At 36.2% G+C, this 20,087-nt stretch overlaps 1 protein-coding gene across 1 annotated transcript in view; it reads left to right on the plus strand.

Moving 5' to 3' along the window:
- Ptp36E (protein tyrosine phosphatase 36E) overlaps positions 1-20,087 on the plus strand; it is a gene marked incomplete at its 5' end in the record, with an annotated part of 274,732 nt that overhangs the window by 80,898 nt on the left and 173,747 nt on the right. Inside the window, 2 exons of the mRNA XM_089099875.1 lie at positions 7,845-7,948; positions 18,999-19,133. Coding sequence (XP_088956001.1) covers positions 7,845-7,948; positions 18,999-19,133 — 239 coding nt within the window. The remainder of the gene's footprint in view (positions 1-7,844; positions 7,949-18,998; positions 19,134-20,087) is intronic.

Below are 20,087 nucleotides of genomic sequence, written 5' to 3' on the forward strand. Positions count from 1 at the left end.
GAAATTGTTGTTGGTGGGGGGCATAATGAGGCAAAAAATGGGTGAACTACATGAGTTTATAAGACGTTTCGTGAAAATCCCAAGGTTTTCTCTGCTTTTTGTACCAATACCCATACTCCTATTGATGAGGACTGATGGTTCTAATTCAATATTTTTTCATGAAAAGAAACTATTTTTTTTAGTTAGTTCTAGTTTAGTTTAGTTTTAGTAAAGAGTTTAGAATTTTTAGCTTAGAGTCTTAGCTTAGAGTTTTCGTTGAAGTTCTAGTTTAGTTTAGTTTTAGTTAAGAGTTTAAAGTTTTAGCTTAGAGTTTATGTTAGAGTTGAAGTTTAGTTATGATATTTCTAAAGTCAATTAAGATGAAGAAATGTCGGAGTGTAGGTTCGACATTACCAAGCACTTGCGAGGTAAATTTTTTTTGGTGGGGGGCTTAAAAACGCAAAAATGGGTGAAGTACATGAGTTTGTAAGACGGTTCGTTACAATCCCAAGGTTTTTTCTGATTTTTTGGACAATACCCATACTCCTATTGATGAGGACTGTTGGTTTTAATTCAAGATTTTTTTCATGAAAACAAACTATTTTTTAACAAATTATTTTTTTTGGACTTCGAAATTATTCAACTTTTTGTTAGAGTTCTAGTTTAGTTTAGTTTTAGTTAAGAGTTTAGAATTTTTAGCTTAGAGTATTAGCTTAGATTTCTTGTTGTAGTTGTGTTTTAGTTTAGTTCTATTTAAGAGTTTAAAGTTTTAGCTTTGAGTCTTAGCCTAGAGTTTTTGTTAGAGTTGAAGTTTATCTTAATAATAGTTAATAGTTTAGAGTCTTATATTAGAGCTTAGAGAAATTTAATTCAGGAAATTATGAAAAAAAAATTTAGTCGGTGTTACTTGTACGCACGTAACCCCGTCTAAATTTTTTTCTTGGATTCCCCATTTGGATGCAAAATACAGAAATTTAATTCAAGAAATTATGAAAAAAAATGTAAGTAAGTAAGTAACAAACTCTATACTTTTTCTGCATCAATTGTCGGATATGTTGAATAAAATATGCAAAGTCGACATAGCTTTATTTCATTTTTTAAGGTTAATTTAGACGATGTTACGTGCGCGCGCGTAACCTCGTCTAAATTAACCTTAAAAAATGAAATAAAGCTAAGACTCTAAGCTAAGACTCTAAGCTAAAACTTTAAACTCTTAACTAAAACTAAACTAAACTAGAACTTCAACAAAAACTCTAAGCTAAGACTCTAAGCTAAAACTCTAAACTCTTAACTAAAACTAAACTAAACTAGAACTAAACTCTAAGCTAAGACTCTAAGCTAAAACCCTAAAGTCTTTACTAAAACTAAACTAAACTAGAACTCTAAATAAAAAAAATCTTAAAATAGTTAGTTTTCATGGAAAAAATATTGAATTAGAACCATCAGTCCTCATCAATAGGAGTATGGATGTTGTCCAAAAAAATCAGAAAAAACCTTGGGATTTTCATGAATCGTCTTATAACCCCATGTAGTTCACCCATTTTTGCCTTTTTAAGCCTCCCACCAACAAAAAATTTCCCTCCTACGTGCCTGGTGATGTCAAACCTACACTCCGACATTTCTTCATCTTAATTGACTTTAGAAATATCATGCAAAATATACGAGCCAATCAGGTAACTAAAACTAAAATCAGGTAACTAAAACTAAACTAAACTAGAACTCTAACAAAAACTCTAAGCTAAGACTCTAAGCTAAAACTCTAAACTCTTAACTAAAACTAAACTAAACTAGAACTCTAAATAAATTTTTAATCTAATACTCTAAGGTAAAACACCAAAGTCTTAACTAAAACAAAACTAAACTATAACTCTAACTGAAACTCAACAGTAAAACATAAAAATCGTAAATAAAACAAAACTAAACTAGAACTCTAACTAAAACTCTAAGCTAAAACTCTAATGTAAAAATATTAACTATTAACTAAAACTAACCTAAACTAGAACTCCAACACAAAGTTTAATAATTGCGAAGTCCAAAAAAAAATTTTTAAAAAACAGTTTGTTTTCATGAAAAAATATTGAATTAGAACAATCAGTACTCATCAATAGGAGTATGGTTCTTGTCCAAAAAATAAGAAGAAAACTTGGGATTTTCACGAACCGTCTTATAAACTCATATAGTTCACCCAATTTTGCCATTTTAATCCCCCCGCCAACAAAAAATTTCCCTCGCACGTTCCTGGTGATGTCAAACCTATACTCCGACATTTCTTCATCTTAATTGACTTTAGAAACATCATATCTAAACTTCAACTCTAACAAAAACTCTAAGCTAAGACTCTAAGCTAAAACTTTAAACTCTTAACTAAAACTGAACTAAACTAGAACTTCAACGAAAACTCTAAGCTAAGACTCTAAGCTAAAAATTCTAAACTCTTAACTAAAACTAAACTAAACTAGAATTCTAACAAAAACTCTGAGATAATACTATAAGGTAAAAACTCTACGCTATTAAATAAAACTAAACTAAACTAGAACTATAAAAAACACTATAAGCTAAGACTATAAGCTAAAACTCTTAACTAAAACTAAACTAAACTAGAACTCTAACTAAAACTCTAAGCTAAGACTCTAAGGTAAAAAACGAAATTGTTAACTAAAATTAAAATAAACTAGAACTCTTACTGAAACTCAAAGGTAAAACATCAAACTCTTAACTATATCTAAACTGAACTAGAACTCTAACAAACACTTTAAGCTAAGTCTCTAAGATATAACTCGAAACTATTCACTAAAACTAAACTAAACTAGAACTCTAATAAACACTCTAAGCTAAGACTCTAAGACAAAACTCTTTAACTAAAACTAAAATAAACTATAACTCTAACTAAAACTATAAGCTAAGACTATAATGTAAAACACCAAACTCTTAACTAAAACTAAACTAAACTAGAACTCTAACTGAAACTCAAAGGTAAAACATCAAACTCTTAACTAAAACTAAACTAAACTAGAACTCTAACAAAAACTCTAAGCTAAGACTCTAAGGTAAAACTCTAAACTCTTAACTAAAACTAAACTAAACTAGAACTCTAACAAAAAGTTGAATAATTTCGAAGTAAAAAAAAAAATTTGTAAAAAAAAATAGTTTGTTTTCATGAAAAAAATATTGAATTAAAACCATCAGTCCTCATCAATAGGAGTATGGGTATTGTCCAAAAAATCAGAAAAAACCTTGGGACTTTCACGAACCGTCTTATAAACTCAGGTAGTTCACCCGTTTTTGCCGTTTTAAGCCCCCCACCAACAAAAAATTTCCCTCCTACGTGCCTGGTGATGTCAAACCTACACTCCAACATTTCTTCATCTTAATTGACTTTAGAAATATCATGCAAAATATACGAGCCAATCAGGTGTTACAATCCTTTTGTTTGTCTGAGTTTAGCATCCGATTTTTTTATTATCACCGATACATTTCTAACAAACTACTCTCAAGTTAAGGCAGATAAACTCATGTAGTTCACCCATTTTTGCCTTTTTAAGCCCCCCAATGTGTGCGTGTCGTCTCTCTATGTGTGTCGTCTCTGTATGTGTGTTGTCTCTGTGTGTTTGTGTCGTCTCTATGTGTAAGTCGTCACTTTGAGTGTGTCGTCTCTGTGTGTGTGTGTCGTCTCTGTATGTGTGTCGTCTCTGTGTGTGTGTCGTCTCTGTGTGTGTGTGTAGTCTCTGTCTGGATGTTGTCTCTGTGTGTGTGTGTTGTCTCTATGTGTGTGTCGTCTCTATGTGTGTTTCGTATCTGTGTGTGTGTGACGTCTCTTGGTGTGTGTCGTCTCTATGTGTGTTTTGTCATTTTTGTGTGCGTGTCTCGTCTCTCTGTGTGTGTCGACTCTGTGTGTGTGTATCGTCTCTGTGCATGTGTCGTCTCTATGTGTCGTTTCTGTGTGTTTGTCCTCTCTGTGTGTGATTCGTCTCTTTGTGTGTGTCGTATCTGTGTGTGTGTCGTATCTGTGTGTGTGTCGTCTCTATGTATCAGTCGTCTCTTTGAGTATGTCGTGTCTGCGTGTGTGTCGTCTCTCTATGTGTGTCGTCTCTGTGTGTTTGTCGTCTCTGTGTGTGTGTCGTCTCTATGTGTAAGTCGTCACTTTGAGTGTGTCGTCTCTGTGTGTGTGTGTGTGTGTGTGTAATCTCTGTGTGGATGTTGTCTGTGTGTGTGTGTGTGTTGTCTCTTTGTGTGTTTCGTATCTGTGTGTGTGTGACGTCTCTTTGTGTGTGTCGTCTCTATGTGTGTTTTGTCATTTATGTGTGTGTGTCTCGTCTCTCTGTGTGTGTTGACGCTGTGTGTGTGTCGTCTCTGTGTATGTTTCGTTTCTATGTGTCGTTTCTGTGTGTTTGTCCTCTCTGTGTGTGATTCGTCTCTTTGTGTCTGTCGTCTCTGTGTTTTTTTTTTAATTTTTGGGTCACCTGCCGGAGACTCTGGGTAGGTGGGCGCCCCCAAATATTGTCCCAAATTCCTCTCTCAATTTAGCACTTGTTCACGGATGCCCAGCGTCTCCAATCACTTTCCCAATAGTATCTATTCATTGTCTCAGCTCAGTTTAGAAAATCTGAGCCAATTTCCACTTTTTCAAATTTAGGGTCACTTGCCTGAGACTCTGGGTAGGTGAGGTGGGCACCTCCAAAAATTTGTCCCAACTTCCACTCTCGCCTTAGAACTTATTCACGGATACCTAAAACAGTCAACGGTTAGACTGTTGCCCCTAGCGGTAACCATGCCATGCTCTACACACATACCAACAATAAATTTTTTGTTTTTTGTTTTCCGTTTTCACAATGGGGTCCCAATCGAGCTCATGTCCATCGCTTAGCATTCAGGCCTTGACAAATAGAGCCCAGATAGTCGGACCCCAACGCTCCAATCTGAACACTGACTAAGACCCCAATTTTGAGCTAGTGAATTTCCACCATTCAGGCTGGTGGACTGAGACCTCAATACTGAGCTAGTGGATTTCCACCATTCAGGCTGGAGGACTAAGACCCCAATACTGAGCTAGTGGATTTCCACCATTCAGGTTGGTGGACTAAGACCCCAAATCTGAGCTAGTGAATTTCCACCATTCAGGCTGGTGGACTGGGACCCCAATTCTGAGCTAGTGGATTTCAACCATACCTGCTGGTGGACTGAGACCCCACTTCTGAGCTAGTGAATTTCAACCATTCAGGCTGGTAGACTAAGACCCCAATTCTGAGCTAGTGAAATTCCACCATTCAGGCTGGTCGACTGGGACCCCACTTCTGAGCTAGTGGATTTCAACCATTCTGGCACTTTGACTTTTCATTCCCAATTAAATTTAAAAAAATAAGCATTTTCAACTAGAAATAAGGAGCATCGTTAAAAACTAATACGAATGGAAATTATCCTGTATATGAAGTTACCTACCCCCTCCGAAATACCTTGTTCTTTATGTTAGAGTTTGACTTTTCATTCCTAATTAAATTAAAAAATAAGCATTTTCAACTAGAAATAAGTAGCATCGTTAAAAACTAAGACGAATGGAAATTATCCCGTATATGAAGTTAGCTACCCCCTCCAAAATATCTTGTTCTTTATGTTAGAGTTTGACTTTTCATTCCTAATTAAATTTAAAAATAAGCATTTTCAACTAGAAATAAGGAGCATCGTTAAAAAAAGACTAAGACGGATGGAAATTATCTTCGATTCTGAGCATTTTTGTTTCCCCTCCAAAATTGACCCCTCCCCCCCTGCCCTCAGATATGGGGGAAGGAAGGGACCTCTGAGCCTTGCCCTTGAGGCAGATCCCGTTTATTTTCGATTCTGAGTATTTTTGGTTTTCCCTCCAAAATTCACCCCCCTCCCCTGCCCTCAGAAATGGGGGAAGGAGGAGTCTCTGAGCCTTGCCCTTGAGGCAGATCCCATTTATTTTCGATTCTGAGTATTTTTGGTTTTCCCTCAAAAATTGACCCCCCCCCTCCCCTGCTCTCAGAAATGGGGGAACGAAGGGCCTCTGAGCCTTCCCCTTGAGGCAGATCCCATTTATTTTTGATTCTGAGCATTTTTGGTTTTCCCTCCAAAATTGAGCCCCCCCTCCCCGGCCCGCAGAAATGGGGGAACGAAGGGCCTCTGAGCCTTTCCCTTGAGGCAGATCCCATTTATTTTCGATTCTGAGTATTTTTGGTTTTCCCTCCAAAATTGACCCCCCCCTCCCCTGCTCTCAGAAATGGAGGAACGAAGGGCCTCTGAGCCTTCCCCTTGAGGCAGATCCCATTTATTTTAGATTCTGAGCATTTTTGGTTTTCCCTCCAAAATTGACCCCCTCCCCCTCCCCTACCCTCAGAAATGGGGGAACGAAGGGCTTCTGAGCCTTGCCCTTGAGGCAGATCCCGTGGTGGGGAATCCCCGCTCGTAATTGCTAATCACCTTAACCCTTTTTCTCCATCGTCAAGTACATGCTCCAAAAATATTTTATTCAGAGATTTCATGTTAAAAAATTATCCTATCACTATTTACCCATTTTTTGCAAATATCAATCAACACCAAGGAACGTAATTTCCCCGAACACATCAAACTGTTTCCAAGGCAGATTATCTTTTTAAAATGTTCACGTGTAAATACAGTGTCTCAAGCATGGGTTTTTCTTGCGCAATTGAATGTACGCTTGAAATCTATTACACTTTTGAGCATATTCTTGTAGGCGTGAATGTACGCTTGAATGTACGCTTGAAAGCTTATACATGGTAACTACCGATAGTTGCCCTTGGATGTCTTTTGACTCTTAAAAAGGGAACTAGAACTTTCAATTTCCAATCAAATGAGCCCTCTCTGAAGTTTATACGAGCATCCCTAGTATAAGAAACATGTAAAACCCCAGGACAACACTCACAATGCCTACCCCCAGACTCTGGAGGATTGTGTCAACACTGGAGTTTTTGTTGTCTATTTTTTGAAATATTTAAAAAAATGACTATCTCAAAATTTGTAGCGGATGGGTTTGGGGAAAAAGGGCGTGTGGGGGGAGAGGTTATTTGCCCTCCGATCTCTTTACTCTTAAAAAGTGAACTAGAACTTTAAATTTCCAATCAAGTGAGCCCTCTATGAAATTTATTCGAGTGTCCCTTTCATAAGAACCATACACGCCCTCATGGCACAACTTAGAACGCCTGTCCCCAGGTCCGGGGGTGTTGTATCAACATCAAGATTTTACTTATCCAACTTTTGGACTATTTTCAACAAAATGGCTATCTCAAAGTTCTCATCGGATGGGTTTGGAAAAAAAGGCCTGGGGGCTACGTGCCCTCGGATCTCTTTTGACTCTTAAAAGTGAACTCAAACTTTCAATTTCCAATCAAATGAGCCCTCTTTGAAGTTTATTCGAGCAGCCCTGTTATAGGAACCATATATGCCCCCAGGGTATAACTTACAACGCCTGCCCCCGGGCCCTGTGGGGTTTTGTCGCAACCTGAGATATTTAGTTACTTCGCAAATGAAGTGACTGAAATGACAAAGTTTTTCAATGATAAACTTTTTCGGGGGGGGGGGTGGTTTTGTTAAACCCCCCCCCCCCCCCCCGAAATGTTTGTCTGACTCGTAAAAACGTAACAAAAATGAACATAAAAAATTGTTGATGTGTTTTTTATTTTATTTTTTTGTAAAAGCTCCCCAGACAAAAATCCTTTTGTAAAACCCTTCCCGCGGAAAAAAGTCCTGGACACGGCCCTGTATAGGGCCAACAACATTTCTGTTACAGTAACCCAAAAGGAGTTATATCAGTAAAGTATAACTCTTGTTTTAGCTATTTCGCGTGATTTTTGGAGTTGTGAGTTTAACAATGAAAGTCAATTTTTTTTCAGATGATTACAATAGATTAGTTCTTGATTGCACCCCTGCCGAAATAGCAGCGGCAAACCCGGAATTAGATCCAGACCCAGATTACATCAATGCTTCTTGGGCTGACGTAAGTGATGTTTCATTTATATTAATTTTAAAAGCTTTTCCACAAAGCAAGTTTTTCAAAGAAAAGTAAAAAAGCTCAATTAAGCCGAGAATGAATAGAAATAAAGTCAAATAATGTTCCAAGTGTAAAACTACCACAACTCACTATCGATAAATAAATGAAACTCAAAACGAACAGGAATTACAATAATAGGCCGAGTCAAACTAAAAACGAGCAAGAATTAACATGAGTAGGGCTAATAACCCGCATGCTTTCTCAAGACCAGAACATAATTTAGACTTTACTGAAACAAAAAACAAATGGCCGTGGGTTGTTGGTTTAATTGACGATTTTTATTTATGAAAGTAAAAAAAAGTGAAAACGTTTAAAACGCATTTTGTTTTCAGCAAAGCGCAAATTAGGTTCTGGTATTGAGAAGGCAGGGGGGTTATCAGCCCCACTCATGTTAATTTTTGCACGTTTTGGGTTTGACTCGGCTATTTATTGCAAGAGTTTTCATTATTTATTGATAGTGAGTTGTGGTAGTTTTACACTTGGAATATTAGTTGACTTTATTTCTGTTCATTATTGGCTTAATGAAGCTCTTTACTACTCTTTAATAAACTTGTATTTGGAAAAAGTTTTTTAAGTTAATTTTTGTTCTTTTTCATGGAAAAAATAGTTTTGGTTGCTATTTGTATGTTGGAGAAACTTTTTCAACAATTTTTAGTCCTGACACAAACAGTATTTTTAATTTAACTTTATAACTCCTGAAGTTGACCTAAAAAATAAAACTTAACATCATCCCCAAAATATTTTATCTATGCTCTTTGACAATCTGGATACACTTACACTCTTTTTATTTATTTAAATTGTAAGAGTAGAAGTAGTAATAATAGTAGCCCCAAAAGTTTCAACACAATACCCCCAGTCATTCTCAATATGTTGCTGAGGGGTCTTATTGGCATAAACACACTTCCTTTTTTTTTTTTTAAAAGTGAGATTTAGTTTTAAAGAATAATGGGCCAATTGCATAATTCGGGGGGGGGGGAGGTTGACATGCCAAATATCGCTAAATACATAGTTGCTGGACCGTTCTACTATGCTGAACAAATGGATGTCTCAAAATTTTGACTGGATGCGTTTGGAAAACAAATGGGATTGCGAGAAGGGCTGCTTGCCCCCAATCTCTTTTTACTCTTAAAAAGGGCACCAGAACTTTTAATTTTGAATCGAATTAGCTCCTTTAAAAGTTTCAATGGTATTTCTAGCTCTTGTAGAGTGGTGCTACCTATTATATTGTTTATATGCCCTTTTGAAAACCCGCATTCCTACTAGTTTTTTTGTTTAATTTAAACTCCTCCTAAAAGTTCCTTAAGTTCCACCTTAATACCCTTAGTGTCAGTAGCTACAGTAACTTTAGTGGTTTTATTAAAAGTATGCACATAGTGCCTTCTGGCTAGTTCGAAACCCACCATAACTTATCCTTAAAGGTCTAACTTAATAATATAAGTTGTTCTTCAGATATTCCTTTGTTACCTTTTTGTAAGTCCCTATAAACATAGTTTGTTTTGATTTAGTTCAACATCTGCCTAAATATTCCTTAAAAGCATCACCTTAATACCCTTAGCTTGCGCAATAGCAATAGTTGTAGGAGCATTAGTAGGTATGCGCATAGCACCTTTGACTTCTTCAATATCCCCTTGAACACACGCCGAAAGTTTCAGCTTAATACCATCAACTGTTACTGAAGCATTTCTAATGCGTCAGCCTGACAACCTGTGTGGGTATAGTGTCTTTCGATTTAGTTCCTTACAGTCTCTATACATCCCAAATTGCTTGTCTTAACATCCTTAGTTTTAATAGCAGTAGTGTTATTAGTAACTGTAAAATTAATTGTAGCAGACTAGCTTTAATGGCAGTAGTAGCAATAAAAGCAGAAATAATAGTAACAGTAGTTGTAGTATGAGCAGAAGCAGTAGCATTGGGATGCAAATATTTTATTTTGATTAGTTCAACGTCCCTCAAAACAAATCATGTTAGTTTCAACGTCGCACACCAAACTGTTCCTAAGATATTGCTGTTACACCCTATTTTACAACCTATACACAGACGGCGTGTCGTGATTCAGCTCACCTTCTCCCCTTAAAATTTCTTGACAATTTCACCCTTCATACCCTTAAGCACAGTTGTAATAGTAGTCACAGTAGTAGTATTGATATTACTAGCAATAGTATTGAATAGCGGTGGTACCACTAGCAGTAGTAGGATTATTATACTGCCTTTTGCTTAGTAGAACATGCCTCTCATCAAGTCCTGAAAGTTTCAACTTAGTACAACTAGCCATTGCTATGACATTGCTGATATGTGCTTTTGATAACCTGTATGTTCACATACTTCTTGAAATTTTAATCTCAATGCTCTTTGCCTCACAAGTAGTTGAAATAGAAATAGTAGTAGTATTATTAGTGGTAAATGTATCAGTAACAGTAGTATTAGCAGTGGTGTGCCCATATTGCCTTTTTGTGAGAGAAATTACATGAGAAAATTTTGAGATAGCCATTTTGTTCTGGAAATTTGGTCTTTGAGGATGACAACCCCCTCACAGCCCTCAGGGCAAGGGTTGTAATTTATGCCCTGGGGGCATATAAGGTGTTTACAGAAAGCGCTGTCGTAGAAACTCAAAAAGGGCTCATTCGATTGGAAATTGAAAGGGTTAGTGCCCTTTTTAATAGTCAAAAGTGATTGGAAGGCTTGACATTTTTATAGTAAAGAGCGATGTGTGTACAATGTATTATTTTTTTTTTTTTAGACCAGGGCACTTCATATCGAAGGAGTTGTCGTAAAAACTTTGAATAGGGCTCATTCGATTGAAAATCGAAAGGGCTAGTTCCCTTTTTAATAGTTGAAAGTGATTGGAGGGCAACTAATCCCCCTCACACGCCCAATTCCCATTTGCCTATTATATTTAAAAACTATATATTGTCTTAAGATTAAATCAAAATGCACTGTATTATTGCTAATTTTCATTAAGGCATCTCAGCATTATCCCAAAAACGACTGAGGGTATTATGTTCAAATTTTCGGGGCAACTTCTGCTCTTAAAATTTAACCAAATCAAAATGGCGTAAGTATATCCAAGCTATCAGAGGAAGTAAACAGATTTTTTTGCGAATGTTATCAAGTTATCTATTTCAGGTCAACTAAAGGAGGTATGAAACTAAATTAAACACTAACTATTTGTGTCCAGATTTTTAAAAGGGTGTAGGTTGTTAAAAATTGCTGAAAATTTTTTTCCAGCATACAAATATTAGGCCAAACTATAAAGTCTTAGAAAAAACGAAAGATTTAAAGATTTAAAGATTTTTTTTCCCTGAAAAGACTGTGTCAATATAAAACGAACGGAAACTAATTAAGACAACTTTTTCCACAAAATAAGTTTTTTCAAAGAAAAGTAAAGAACTCCGTTAAATCACAAATGAGAAAAAAAAAATCAAATAATCTACCAAGTGTGAAACGACCACAAATCAACATCGATAAATAAATGAAACCCAAAACGAACAGAAATAACAATAAATAACCGATTCAAACTCAAAACGAGCAGAAATTAACATGAGTAGGGATCGAAACCCTTATGCCTTCCCAAGGTCAGAACATAACTTGCATTTTACTGAAAAAAATACAAATGAATGTGCATTGTCAGTTTAATATACATATACTTATATTTATTAATCAAAATGTTAATATTATTTGATTTATTAAAGTTATAAAAAAACATCTATATTTTTTCAGAAAAGTGCAAATTATGTTCTGGCCTTGGGAAGGCATAAGGGTTTTGCGCCCTACTCATGTTAATTTCTGTTTGTTTTGAGTTTGACTCGGCTAATTATTGTAATTTCTTTTCGTTTTGGCAATTTTTGGCCTTTAGGCAGCGCTATTGCGCTGCCTATGATGATCTTCCGCTTTAACCATTCTCTGAAAGTTCAAACTTAATGCCCAAATCAATTCTTGAGATACGCTATTTGTATAGTGTGCATGCACATACCGTTTTATGATTTAGTTTCAATTTTCCTTCAATACTGTAGATAGAGTAGTGTGGTAAAAGTAGTGGTGGTAGTTGTAGTGGTATTGGTAGCATGCAAATATTGCCTTTTTGATCATCTCCCTTATCATTTCCTGTTTTTCTAAATTAATATACCCAGTTATTCCTGTTTTACATACTTTTGACAATCCGTATAAACATAACGTGTTTTGCTTTAGTTCAACAATCCCCAAAACATTCTCTGAATGGCTCACCTGAATGCCCTTCGTCTTCTTGGAAAGGAAAGTTCGAAGATGCATACTTTCCTCAATAATATGTACTATGTGTAAACAATGAACAAATTGCGTAACTTACAGCCCTTGTCCTGAAGACTGTGGGGAGGTTGACATCCCCAGAGACACAATCACTGGACCTTTCAACAATGCTAAACAAAACAGCTCTCTTAAAATTTCGATCGGATATGTTTTGGGGAAGGACGGGCTTGGGGGGGGGGGTTGATTGCCCTCCATTCACTTTTGACTCTTAAAATGGGTATTAAAACTTCCGACTTTCAATCGAATGAGCTCCATCCAATCCAAAGTGTATACAACCCCCCGTTCCGTAAAAATCTTATTTACCCCGGGGCACAGCTTACAACCCTTATCCATGGGCTCTGGGGGATTTTGCATACCCTAAAGACGTTGTTATATATTTTTTGGACTATTGGTAACAAAATAGCTGTCCCACAATTTCAATTGATTGCATTTATGGAAAAGAGGATCTCAGGGAGGGGGGCCTAGTTGCTCTCCATCGCTTTTGACTTTTAAAAGGAAACTAGAACTATACATTTCCAATCAAATAAGCCTCTTCTAAAGTTCACATGACCATCCCTTCCATAAGAACCTCATATACCCCTGGGGCATAACTTACAGCACTTACCCCCATATTCCGGGGATTATGTCAACCCCAAAAGCCTTATTAAATGATCTTTGAATTATTTTTTTTTGAAGAAATGGCTATCTCAAAATTTCTATCGGATGCATTTGCAGAAAATACAACATGAGGGGGAAGAAGGTGGCTGTTCCCCCATCACTTTGACTCTTAAAAAGGACACCAGAATATCCGATTATATTCCCTCAGGGCATAACTTACATCCCTTGTGCTGAAGGCTTTGGGGAGGGGGGCGAGAGGGCTCTCATTCTCAAAGACATAATTTCAATAATTTCCAGTTCCAGTTAACTGTCAATTACGCTGATCAAAACGGCTTTTTCAAAATCTTGATTGGATGTGTTTTGGGAATTTATGGGGGTAGGGTGATTGTTGCCCACCAATCACTTTTAACTATTAAAAAGGGCGCTAGCACTTTCAATTTCCATTCGAATGAGCCCTTTTCGAAGTTTCTACGACAACAAATGGCCATCTCAAAATTTCTATCAGATACATTTCGAGAAAATACGAGAGGGGGGGGGGGGTATCCGCCCTCCGATTACTTTCAATCTTAAAAATGCACTAAAACTGCTGATTACCAATCCAATGAGCTCCCTCCGAAGTTTATACAACCATCTTTTCTATAAAAACCTTATATGCCCCCAGGGCATAACTTACAACCCTTGCTGTGAGGGCAGTGGGGGAGTCACCCCCTGTGGGGGAAAGACATCATTTCCGGATGTTTTAAGTACGCTGAACTAAATGGCTATCTCAAAACTTTGATTGGATGTGTTTGGGGAATGGTGGGTGGGGGAGGGGGATTAGATACCCTACAATTACTTTTGACTATCAAAAAGGGCAATAGTCCTTTCAATTTCCAATCGAATGAGCCCTTTTTGAAGTTACTAGGACAACTCCTTCGATACGAAGTGCCATGGTCTAAAAAATAAATAAATAAACAAATAATTGTGCCCATATCGCTCTTTACCTAGGCAGCGCTATTGTGCTGCCTCTGATTACAGCTTAACTACGCTACAAGTTTTATGCTAAAAACGACTGAAGGTACAAGTTTTCTTTTAGTTAATATTAATTTAAAAATCACTTTTTCCACAAAATTAATTTTTTAAAAAGTAAAGAGTTACACTAAGCCGAAAACGAGCAGAAATAAATTCTTGTTTTCTATCCTCTTCAACTTTTCTTGAAGTTTTAACTTAATAGAACTTTTTACTTAATACCCCACTCCGTTCCTAATATATTACACATGTCATTTCGACAACCTGAATACACTAAAACTCCTTTGGTTTAGTTTAATAGCTGTAGTTGTAGTAATAATGGTAGTACCAGTAGCAGTGTCAGAAGCAGCAGTAGTATCGTTAGCAATAGCAGTAACAGTCAATTAGCAATCACAGTAGTAGTGGTGGTAGCAGTAGTCACGTTTGCAAGTAGTCACTGTCATAGCCGCAAGTAATTGCAGTCACAGTCACGAATAGTCGTAGTTGCAGGTAGTTGCGGTCATGATTGCAAGTAGTTGCTGTCGCAAGTAGTCACAATCGCAATCACAATTATACGTGGTCGCAAGTAGTTGCATCCACAACCAGTCAGAGTAACAGTCGGAAGTAGTCACAGAAAATGCTTGAAAGTTTCGACTCCATCCGCCAATCTGTTCCCAGAATATTTCAGACATACTATTTCTAACACTTGAGCACATTTGATGTCTTCCAATGTATCTCCGCCCCTTCAAGTTAAAATTATAAATCCATTTTTCCCTCCAATACTCCCTCAGAGATAGCTCAATTCTTTAAGCCAATCCAAAACTATTGTCAATAATTTAAACATTAGTTTAGAGAGCCTGGAAGGCGTCAGCCCTTCATCTTAGTTTCTGCTCGTTTTGGGTTTGACGTGGTTATTTATTGTAATTTATGTTTGTTTTGGGTTTCGATTATTCATTCATGGTGATTTGTGGTAGTTATACAACTTGATTATATTTCAGTTTATTTTTGGTGTAATGTAGCTCTTTACTTGTCCTTGAAATCGTTTTTTGGGAAAAGTTTCTTTTAATTAATTACATATTAAAAAGTATGTTTGAAGTATATATAAAATAGTTGTGTAGCTTAAGACCTCTCGAGGTGTCCTAACCGGGCTCAGTTTTTCTTAAATCCTTTTTGCAAATTGTATAGTTTTGCAGGGTATGTAATAGCCTGCTAAACTTTCACATAATGGCAATAAATAGACGTAAAGACGTGGGAATAGCAAGGATAGACCTAAAATATCTCCAAGTGCTCCTCTATCCCCCTACCCCCATTCAAACTACTTTTTAAATATTAGAATCTCCCTTTTCCCTTCAACAAATGCTCTGTATCTCCTTTCCTTTCTCCTTAGCAATTTGTGGTATGTGAATGTTTATTAATTCTTTCCATCATTCCCTGTGGCCCTATTAGAAAGAAATCGAAAGAAATCGATGACAAAATTTGTCGTCTCTCATCTGTAGTTTATCTCACGTGTGCTTAGAATTATTGTTTGTTGCGTACAACCGCATAATTCAAAAATTCTCTGTATTGATGGTAGAAATCAAACAGAGATAAAACGTCGTAACGAACTGTAAGTAAGGAGCGACCCGGTTCAATAGTAATCGAAACTCTAGAAAACGGAATTTCGATAATAATAGATACATCAAAAGAATTATATTTTTATGCTGATTTCAAATATATAAGTTTAATCAAGTTTAATCCTACCCATCAGAATTTACGGGCCTGAGAAAATTTGCCTAATTTTTCTAAAAAAGGGAGAAACACCCCCTAAAAGTCATAGAACCTTAATGAGCATCACACCATCAGATTCAGCATATCAGATAACTTTAATATAGATGATTCAAGCTCCTATCTGCAAAAATGTGGAAATTTGTATTTTTTGCCAGAAGAAAGATCACGGATGCGTGTTTATTTTTTTCCCCAGAGGTGATCATATCGACCCAATGGTCCTAGAATATTTCAAGAGGGCTCATTCGAACGGAAATTAAAAGTTCTAGTGCCATTCTTAAGTAACAAAAAAAATGGCGGGCAACTATACCCCCTCCCACGCTCATTTTTTTCCAAAAGTCACCCAATCAAAATTTTGAGATAGCCATTTCGTTCAGCATAATCGAAAAATATAACAAATATGTCTTTGAGGATGACTTAATCTCCCACAGTCCCCGGGGGAAGGGCTGCAAGTTTAAACTTTGCCCAATGTTTAACTATAGTATTGGTTATTGGGAAGTAAACAGACGTTTTCAAGGGGATTTTTTCTGGTAGTGGGCGGGGGGGGCGGGTCGGGGGATACATGGGTGGATATTTCCATGGAGGAAGTTTTCATGGGGGAAGGAGCATTGCTATGAAGGGGGCGCTGGATTTCACAGTATTATTTAAAAAAACGATCAGAAATTAAATGAAAAAATACAAGTTTTTCAACTGAAAGTAAGGAGAAACATCAAAAATTAAAACGAACAGAAAATATTACGTATATGATTGGGTTCGCCCCCTAGTCAATACCTCACTCTTTACGCTAAACCTTTTTTTTAGTACTTTCATAAGAGCTATATATTCTAATTAACAGCCTTTGTGATTAAGGGGCCATTTTTAAAGAATTGGAGCAAATTTCGAACTTTAGCGTAAAGAGCTAGGTATTGACTAGGGAACGAACCCCCCTAATAGACTTAATTAAAAATATACGAACATAGAAGTTCTTTACGTTAGTTAATTCGTAAGTTAAGTATATTTATTACTAATAAAAACGTTCTTAAATAAAATTAAACAACTTTCGAGAAAGACATTTATCCAAAAAAAAAAAAAAAAAATAATATGCAAATTTGTTTTAATTATTCATGCACGGTAAGCCAAAATCAAAACCTGCATTAATTCAAAAACGTTCAGAAATTAAATTAAAAAAAAAATTAACTGAAAGTAAGGAGCGACATTAAAACTTAAAACGAACAGAAATTCTTTCGTCGTAATAAATTCGTCGTAGATCAAACAGTTCGTCATAACGAAACTCAAAAAAATGAAATTTTGATACCAATAGATACATCAAAAGAATCCGATTTTGATGCTGATTTAAAATATATAAGTTTCATCAAGTTTAGTTCTACCCATCAAAAGCTACGAGCCTGAGAAAATTTGCCTGATTTTCGAAAAAAGAGGAAAATGCCCTCTAAAAATCATAGAACCTTAATGAAAATCACACCATCAGATTCAGCGTATCAGAGAACCCTACTGTAGGGGTTTCAAGCTCCTATCTGCAAAAATGTGGAATTTTGTATTTTTTGCCAGAAGAAAGATCTGGGATGCGTGTTTATTTGTTTTATTGTTTTTTCTTTTCCCCAGGGGTGATCGTATCGGCCCAATGATCCTAGAATATTGCGAGAGGGCTCATTCAAACGGAAATTAAAAGTTCTAGTGCCCTTTACAAGTGACCAAAAAAGGAGGGCAGCTAGACCCCCTCCAAGACTCATTTTTTTCCCCAAAGTCACCCAATCAAAATTTTGAGATAGCCATTTTTTTAGCATGGTCGAAAAATATAATAAGTATGTCTTTGAGGATGACTTAATCCCCCGCAGTCCCCGAGGGAAGGGCTGCAAGTTATGAACTTTGCCCAATGTCAAACAGTTCATGGTAACGAACTATAAGTAAGGAGCGACCCGGCTCAATAGTAATCGAAACTCTAAAAAATGGAATTTTTATACCAATAGATACATCAAAAGAATCTTACCCATCAAAAGTTATTTGCCTGAGAAAATTTGCCTATTTTCGAAAAAAGGAGGAAACAACCCCTAAAAGTCATAGAAATTTAATCACACCATCAGATATACCATCAGATCACACCATCAAAATCACACCATCAGATTCAGCGTATCAGAGAACCCTACTGTAGAAGTTTCAAGCTCCTATCTGCAAAAATGTGGAATTTTGTATTTTTTCCCAGAAGAAAGATCGCAGATGCGTGTTTATTTATTTTTTTGTTTTTTCTTTTCCCCTGGGGTGATCGTATCGGCCCAGTGATCCTAGAATATTGCGGGAGGGCTCATTCAAACGAATATTATAATTTCTTGTGCCCTTTTTAAGTGACCAAAAAATGGAGGGCAGCTAGTCCCTCTCCCACACTCATTTTTTTCCAAAGTCTCTCGATCAAAATTTTGAGATAGCCATTTTTTTCAGCATGGTCGAAAAATATAATAAGTATGTCTTTGAGAATGATTTAATCCCCTGCGGTCTCCGGGGGAAGGGCTGCAAGTCATGAACTTTGCCCAATGTCAAACAGTTAGTGGTAACGAGCTGTAAGTAAGGAGCGACCCGGCTCAATAGTAACCGAAACTCTAAAAAACGGAGGATCTACGTAGGAGGATCTTTCCATAGAGGATGTTTCCTTGGGGGAAGGATTATTTAAAAAACGATCAGAAATTAAATAAAAAAAACAAATTTTTTTAACTGAAAGTAAGGAGCAACATTAAAACTTAAAACAAACAGAAATTATGACGTATATGAGGGGTTCTCCCCCTATTCAATAACTCGCTCTTTGTGCTAAAGGTTTTTTAGTACTTTCAAAAGAGCATAAGCGGCCTTTGTTATTCAGGGGTTTGTGATTCGAACAAAATTCGAACTTTAGCGTAAAGAGCGAGGTACTGACTAGGGGGCGAACTCCCTAATATACGTAATAAAATATACGAATATAGAAATTCGTTACTTAAGTTAATTCGTAAGTTCCGTCAGAACAAAATTTCGAGAAAGCCATTTAGCCAAAAAAATAAAATTAATATGCAAATTTCGTTTTAGTTATTCATGTGCAGTGAGCCAAAATCAAAGCTGCATTACTTCAAAAACGCTCTTTACGCTAAAGTTTGACTCTTTCTCACAACTCTGTTTTTTTTTAAACAATAAAAAACTTTAGCATAAGGAGTGAGGTGTTGAGGAGGGGACAGCCCCTTTTATATACGGAATAATTTCTGATCGTTTTAAGTTTTATGTCGCTCCTTACTTTCAGTTAAAAAAACTTGTTTTTTTATTTAATAGCGTAAAGAATCTGTTTTTTTGTAAATTCCAGTGTTTTAATATATTTTGGCTATATGTGTAAATGTTAAGTTTTATTTTTTAGAGTTTACTGAAGCCAAACGCCTACATCGCTACTCAGGGACCAAACGAAAGAACTTTGGTAGACTTCTGGAAAATGATTTGGCAGACAAAGGCATCTGGAATTGTTATGCTAACAAAAACGTTTGATTTTATACGAGTAAGCATGATTTCACACTTTTAATTAGGTATTTAGAATGCATGAAAATATTGGCAGCATTCCAAATATTCACTATTGGAAGATGACTGCTAAGCTCTAACTGTTCAAAAATTATTTGGAAGGCACATAGAAGTCTTGAATTCGTTAGGTCAAAAACTTGCTTAAGAAATATAAAGATTAAAATTTTATATTAAGAAATATAAAATTAAGAAATATAAGGGTTGGCTTAAATTAAGTCCCGGGTCTTATTTTATCATTGGCAGCGTAATAGTACTGCCTAAGTAAACGCGTTGACTTCCCCATTATCCTTAGAAACATAGTTACTGGGCATTTGCACTATGCTGAACATAATAGCTATCTCAAAATTTCGATTGGATGTGTTTGGAAGACCAATGGGCTTCGGAGGAAGGCTGTTCCGCCCTCAATCGCTTTTGACTCTTTAAAAAGAGCAATACAACTTTTTAATTCCAATTGAATGAGCTCGACACACACTGAAAGTTTCAAATTAATGCCACAACTGTTCCTGAAGCATTGCTGATGCGTTTTCTTGACGACTTGTATGTGCATAGCACAGTTTATATAATTAGCACTAATTATATATACTGTGGCGCATAGTGTGTTTTAATTTAGTTCAGTACTGTTTCAATATTCTCCAAAATCACCGCCTAACACCCTTAGCTTTAGTAGCAGTAGCAGTAGTAATAGTAGTGGCAGTAGTGGTAGTAGCACTAGAATTAATAGTAAAAACCTTAGCTTTTGTAGCAATTAATTTAAAAAACTTTTCCACAATACAAGGTTTTCAAAAAAAAATAAAAAGCTTCAATAAGCCAAAACTGAACAGAAATCAAGTAAAATAATCTTCAAAGCGTAAAAGTACCATAAATCAATATCAACAAATAAATGAAACTAAAAACGAACAGAAATTATTATGAATAGCCGAGTCAAACTCAAAAC

The sequence above is a fragment of the Artemia sp. Qi Xiang Cuo genome, chromosome 14 (genome assembly GCF_049724085.1).
Source record: "Artemia sp. Qi Xiang Cuo chromosome 14, ASM4972408v1, whole genome shotgun sequence".
Lineage (NCBI taxonomy): Eukaryota > Metazoa > Arthropoda > Branchiopoda > Anostraca > Artemiidae > Artemia > Artemia sp. Qi Xiang Cuo.